At 39.7% G+C, this 7,021-nt stretch overlaps 1 protein-coding gene across 1 annotated transcript; it reads right to left on the reverse strand.

The window, feature by feature from the left end:
• Positions 1-750: 750 nt before the first annotated feature.
• On the reverse strand, positions 751-3,635 carry DEFB129 (defensin beta 129). The gene is made up of 2 exons (XM_012755300.2): positions 3,578-3,635; positions 751-1,196 (listed from the first exon to the last, which is right to left on the reverse strand). The coding sequence occupies exons 1-2, from the start codon at positions 3,633-3,635 to the stop codon at positions 751-753; spliced, it is 504 nt and encodes a 167-aa protein (XP_012610754.1).
• Positions 3,636-7,021: the final 3,386 nt, after the last annotated feature.

Below are 7,021 nucleotides of genomic sequence, written 5' to 3' on the forward strand. Positions count from 1 at the left end.
GGGCATCTACCCAAAAGATTCAATGACACTCTACAAAAAAGACACCTGCACTCGAATGTTTATAGCAACACAATTCATAATTACAAGGCTGTGGAAACAGCCCAAGTGCCCATCAATCCAAGAATGGATTAATAAAATGTGGTATATGTATGCCATGGAGTACTATTCAGCATGAAGAAACAACGGTGATATAGCACATCTTATATTTTCCTGGATAGAGCTGGAACCCATACTACTAAGTGAATTATCCCAAAAATGGAAAAACAAGCACCACATATATTCACCAGCAAACTGGTATTAACTGAGCAGCACCTAAGTGGACACATAGGTACTATAGTAATAGGGTATTGGGCAGGTGGGAGGGGGGTGGGGGTGGGTATATACATATATAATGAGTGAGATGTGCACCATCTGGGGGATGGTCATGCTGGAGACTCAGATTTGTGGGGGGAGGGGGGAGAGGGCATTTATTGAAACCTTAAAATCTGTACCCACATAATATGCTGAAAAAAACCCAAAAACCTCCATCACTCCCTTTTCCACCTCCTCTGTGAGGCTCCTGTGAGAATGATAGCATTACATAAACTGTAGGTGCTTAAACAGTATTTATTGAATGGCAGATGACAGAGGAGGCAGTTCTATGTCTCATTTTATAGATAGTGGAAGCAGGGCGGAACTCGCTGTCTTAAGGGAAAGACCCAGGTCACTGCTCATCTCTTCCTCCAGCTCCAGCGGCGGTGTTGGCAGTGTTTATGGGGGAGGTGGTGCTGCTGGTGGGAAAACAGCAGAATCCTTGCTTTTCTTGGTGTCGTTCTTGGTAGAAGTAGCAGTGTCTGTGTTATGTCCTGGTGTCCTGGTGCTGGTGGTGGCAGAGTTCTCAGAGACGACAATTGGGATGATGATGGAGTTGATATTGGCAAAAGAGCTGGAGTTTTTGATCTGGGGGAGAGCCCCAGGTAAAATATGTTTTGTTTGTATCATGGCACTTAAATCCTTTGTAGTGTTTAGCATTTTTGGGGTGTCTTCGCTAAGTATGTGGGGAATTTCATGTTGCATGTAGTTTTGTATCAACTCAAGCACTCTGAGTCCAATACAACATTTTTTCTTCTTGCATTCCTGCACCTGTTTTTCATCCACATTGCACTGGTCCTTGCATCTCCCCAAACCCTTTAAACACCTTTTCAAGCCAAAATATTCTGCACAAAAAAAAGAGGAGAAAACCATTGGCCCAAGGTTATAACTTAACTTAGAAATGGCATTAAAAGTGCTGGAGGGAGATGAATAGGGTAAGAGTAAGTTTGTTAAAATTAAATTTTAAGTCCAGGGTTTAGATGCTGATGGAGGTACTTGGGCAGGCCAAGCGAGTCTCTGAACACCTCTGAAATCCAAAATAAATCTCATGTGTAGTCTGCTTTCCTTGAGTAACTTTAATAAGCCAAGGACACAGAGAGGAAAGAATAGGTAACCCAATTTTTCCTTTTAGGATAGGATTTCAGACCTCCAACTTAGCATCTTAAACACTTGTGGGGCATCACCATCCTATCTCTTTGATACTAGGAAATACCAATGAAAGCAAAACCATTCATAAAACTAATCAAGAAAGAATTTCAAAAGAGAATCAATAGGACTTTTGGGAGTGCCGTCTTCTCACCAAACCCACTAATCCTTGACTTCTTTCTTTTTGACAATTGCTAGACCTGTGATTCCTGGGGCATGGTGTTCTATCACTTTTAGCTTCTCTGGACACTTTGTCCCTCAGAGGTCTTAGTCATTATCGTAGCCTTAACTTCATTTCTATCAAGTTAACTCCCATATGGTTATCGATTGTTCTAAATTCCCTGTGCAGCTTAATACCTCATCTTCATCTGTTGGATGATTTTTCCAATCCAATGTCTCACCTTTTTTCCCCTCAATCAAGAAAGATCTTTTTTCTTCACCCATCTTTTTTTTTTTTTTTTTTTTTTGGAGACAGGGTCTTGCTCTGTCACCTGGGCTAGAGTGCAGTGGCATCATCATAGCTCATTGCAACCTCAAACTCCTGGGCTCAAGCGATCCTCCTGCCTCAGCTTCCTGAGTAGCTTTGGACTATAGGCGTGTGCCACCATGTAGTGGTGGATATTGTTTTTTTTTTTTAATTCTTTGTAGAGATGGGGTCTCGCTCTTGCTCAGGCTAGTCTCTAACACCTGGCCTTAAGTGATCCTCCTGCCTTGGCCTCCCAGAGTGCTAGGATTACAGGTGTGAGCCACCATGCCCCCTCACCCATCTTAACAGTTAATGTCCATCAATTATAAGAGATTTATGTGGCATCAAATAATTTTCAAAGCACTACATTTTCATGTTATTTTCTCACCAAATACAGAACAGAAAAATTCTTGTATTGGAAGCAGTTGCATTGATTAACCCCATTATACTTGTGTGGAAGTGGGAACTCAAAGTGGCTCAATGACTTCACCCAAGAGGACACAGCCATACTTGCTTATGGTACCACCCTTCTGCTAGGGTCCCAGGATAAAAACATTAGAAACGTCTTTGACTCTTTCACTTTCCCTTCCCTGACCCATTGCTAATTATTCCAAATATCTGAGTGATTCTTGTATTCTGAAATAGGTCTCAATGATTCTTCCTTATTTTTTTTTAAATGGCCAATCCTCTTGTTCAGCTTTTAGCCATAATGCATTTCTAGACATCCTTATGGTAATTTGGGGTCTCTAGGAAGGCAAAAGCTGAGAGAAGGGATAAGACTCTGAAAAACCTGAAAAAGTTGAGATGAAGAACATAGATGAAGAACATAGCCTGTGTACTGGGTCCTCAGAGGAAGTTTTTTTTTGAGCATGAGGGTGAGGACTTCCTCCTTCCTACACCAAAGTACAAACTGATAGGGACCTTTGCTTCAAGAAATGGTTGCAATTAGAAACAGAGATAAATTAAGTAGACCTTGGCAGAGCCTCAGGATAATATATATATGTACACGGCAGGAAGGCAGCATTATATGTTGGAGAGTTTCTCTTTCCTTCTTTGTTTCTTTCTTTTTTTTTTAGGGGACAGAGTCTTGTTCTCTCACCCAGGCTGGAGTGCAGTCATAGCTCACTGCAGCTTTGAATTCCTGGGCTCAAGTGATTCTCCTGCCTAAGCCTCCTGAGGAGCTGGGACTACAGGTGTGCACCACCATGTCTTGTTAGTTTTTTTGTTTTTTTTAAGAGATGGGATCTCGCTGTATTTCCCAGATTGGTCTTAAACTTCTGGCCTCAAGTGATCCTCCTGCCTCAGCCTCCCAAAGCACTGGGATTACAGATGTGAGCCACTGTGCCTGGCCTGTTGGATAGTTTCTGAGTACACACACACAAAATACCCTCCTTTCCCTTTAGTTCTCTGGGTGTCTCCCTCAGACACAGCTCTGGAGGTTGGGGCATACGGAGAAGCATCGAGGATGATGTGTAACTGATGCAATGGGTGAGTTCTTTAGCCATCTCTTTGAGCATCTCGCCTTTCAGCACATCTTTGGGTTCTCATTGTCACAGGCAGCTAAATCCCTGGTTCCTCACACTGACCCTTCTTAAACCCAGGAATCTGCATTACCTGTGTTCACCTGGTATTGTAGCATGAGGCTGGCAAAGACAGGAAAAAGGAGCTTCATGGCTGGGTGCCAGGGAGGTAGCCTTGGGTCTGGGTTGGTGTTCTTGAGCGTCGGCCTTTATTGGCCTCCTCATGGCCTTAGGCCATGGGCAGTGAAGTGCAACCAAAGCAGATGCTGCTTCCAGAAGTTGTGTCTTCTCTGATTCTGTTTGATAGCACCCTTTTTGAATACCTCTATGCAACAAATTCCCTGCTCTTGATCCTGGGGGAGAATATAAGACACATAAGATAAGAAGGAAAGAGCAAGCCCTTTGCATCTCTCCTTCTTAATATTGGAGCAGGGCAAGAGTTATATGTTTGGTTACATATTTGTCAGCCCTGTTATGCTGAGTTTGGCACTTACTGTGTGAGAATCAGAAGAACTAGAGGGACAGAGACTCAGTCTTGTTCCTGCTGGTATCTCGTGTGGCCAGCAAGGGTACTGGATCCACACATGAGCTCGGTTCATGTTTGTTGAACAAGTTTGTGGGAGGCAGCTCTTGGCATATCTTTAACTTTTGAGTTTACAGTGATTCTCACATCTTCTAGAAGCAGCAATTTTATAGTGTGCTGCCCTGATTTCTTGGTTATAGCTGATTGATTCAGGGGTAACAGTAGAGCCAAGCCTACCAATCAGATGCTTTCCTGCTAATTTGTAACTTCTTCTAAGAAACTCAAATATTGAAGATCATTTGCTCTGAATATAATTAATGGTTCAAGTTCTAAGAGCTTCCTTGGTTCCTCACCTTTCTAAAGTTCAAGTCTCCTTAGGGTTTCATTAGCTACCATAGTTATCTTTCTAACAATTCCCTGTTTTGTTTAAACTATGCTGTTATTAAAAAAAAGCAGTTCCACTTATGAACTTTCAACTTATGAAATGTACATTTTAGTTCTGTGAACAAAAATAATCAAGCTAAGGCATATTTACTTACCTTGACACGGAGAAATGGAATTAACAGCCCTGTGGGATCAGTTAGTCCTGAATATCACATTTTCGTTGGTCTCTGGTGTCGTAAAACACATTCAAATAACATGATTCACCCCATCATGTCTTGTTAGTCCAGAAGCAATAAAAGTATTGAGAGTGTCAGTAAGAAGAGAAGCATAATTATTATAGAACAGAAGGTTGAGCTAATAAAAAATTAGAAAGTTATAAAAAATTAATTGCTGTATATTGCATGTGCATATCAGATGAATTCATCAATAGTATAGAATAATTCTGTAAGAAGACAAATTATGCACATGTGTAAGGTGTCACACCTATGTTTATCAGTTAAGATTTAGTTGCAGGAAATGGAAAACATTAGGTATTTTAAACAGAAATACTTTTAATACCCCAAATTAGGTGCTTCCAAGACCCCCAGAAAATGACTCTAGGATTGGGCTTCAAGAATGACTTCCACAACAATTCCAGCAAACTGGCCCAGCATAGAATCTGCTGCTTCTTCCACAATGAGGAAGGTAGGGGATCAGGTGCACATGATTGGACCTGTTGACTTCAAGAACACACCATGCTAGCTATAATATTAAATATAAGAATAAGGATATTTGGCCGGGCGTGGTGGCTCGTGCCTGTAATCCTAGCATTCTGGGAGGCCAAGGCAGGAGGGATCGCTCAAGCTCAGGATTCGAAATCAGCCTGAGCAAGAGCGAGACCCCGTCTCTACTAAAAATAGAAAGAAATTAATTGGCCAACTAAAAATATATATAAAAAATTAGCCGGGCATGGTGGCGCATGCCTGTATTCCCAGCTACTCGAGAGGTTGAGGCAGAAGGATTGCTTGAGCCCAGGAGTTTGAGGGCTCAAGCTAGTGAGCTAGGCTGATGCCACAGCACTCTAGCCCAGGCAGCAAAGTGAGACTCTGTCTCAAAAAAAAAAAAAAAGATATTTTACTGCTGCCACTACAACCGTCTCTTGAAACCCACAGAGCTGGTGATCAGACATTGGAATGTAGCAGGAAAACTAAACTGAATTTAAAGATTTAATTTTTCTAACAATTTAGAACTGTCAGATTTTCACATTCTTCTTGGATTATATTAAGCACTTGTTGATTTCTTCTAAATTTAATTTTTGGCATAAAGTTGTTTACAATATTTTCTTTGATCTCTTTACTTTCTATAGAGTGGTAATGATGGCCACATGTTTTATTCCTCTTTTGCATAAGGTGTTTTTTATATTTTTCTTACTCATTATTTTAAGGGATTTATTAATTTAATTGTTCCTTTTAAAATTAACTCTTGGTTGTGTTGATCCTCTCTATTGTATGTTTGATTTATATATTTAGTTATATTCTACTCTCAGCTTTATCTTCTTTTCATTGAACTTCCTTTCAGTTTATTCTGTATTTTTTCTAACTTATTTTATATTGTTATCTCATGAATTTTCAGCTTTTCTTCATTATAACCAAGTAGACAAGACTCTTATTTTCCCTTTATATATGCTTTAGCTGCATTTCATAACTTTTGATATGTAATGTTTCATTATCATAGTCGTTCACTTAAAAATATTTAAACACTTTTCAATTTCCAATGTATCATCTTCTTTGACCTATGGATTAGTTTGAGCCTTGCTATTCTCAGGGTGGTGGGTGTACCAGCACATCACCACCTCCTAAGAGCTTGTCGGAAATGCAGGATCTCAACCCATCCCAGAGCCAATGATCAAAATTTGCACGTTAGCAAGATCCCTAGATGATGTGTATGTACTTTAATATCTGAGAAACATTGGACGAGAGATGTGTTTCTTATCTGAGCATGTGGTGATATTTTAATTATGTATTTGTTAATGATTTTTAAATAATTTATATATTGTGGGAAGAGAATAATGTTTATATGACAACAATTTTTTATATTCATTGAGACTGCTTTATTGATTTTTTTTGTACCTTGTCTATTTCATCATATACTTATCATTTTTTTGTGGTGAGAACACTTAAAATCTACTCTCAGCAATTTTTGAGGATACAATGGGTTATTATTGAGTGTACTCATCATACTGTACAATAGGTCTCTTGAACTTATTCCTCCTACCTAACTGAAGTTTTGTATCTTTTGACCGATACCTCCCCTACCTCTCATCCCTGCCCCAGCCTCTGGTCACAACCATTTTAGTCTCTGCTTTAATAACTTGGAATTTTTTTAGAAAATGTTGGAAAAACTCTTATAGATACTGGCCTAGACAAAGAATGCATGAAAAAGACCCCAAAAGCAATCACAGCAACAACAAAAATCAATAAATGGGACCTGAACAAATTAAGAAGCTTCTGCACAGTCAAGGAAACTATTATTAGAGTAAATAGACAACCTGTAAAATGGGAGAAAATGTTTGCATGCTGTATATCTGGTAAAGGGCTGGTAATTAGAATCTATGTAAAACTCAGGAAAATCAACAAGAAAAAATCAAACAGC

This window comes from Microcebus murinus, chromosome 16 (assembly GCF_040939455.1).
Source record: "Microcebus murinus isolate Inina chromosome 16, M.murinus_Inina_mat1.0, whole genome shotgun sequence".
Lineage (NCBI taxonomy): Eukaryota > Metazoa > Chordata > Mammalia > Primates > Cheirogaleidae > Microcebus > Microcebus murinus.

What these genes read in the sequence shown, in the direction of transcription:
- DEFB129 (XM_012755300.2), bottom strand. Translation starts at nt 3,635, where the DNA reads ATGAAGCTCCTTTTTCCTGTCTTTGCCAGCCTCATGCTACAATACCAG. An exon ending in ACAATACCAGGTGAACACAG is followed by an intron (nt 1,197 to 3,577) that starts GTAATGCAGATT and finishes TTTTTTGTGCAG; the next exon opens with AATATTTTGGCTTGAAAAGG.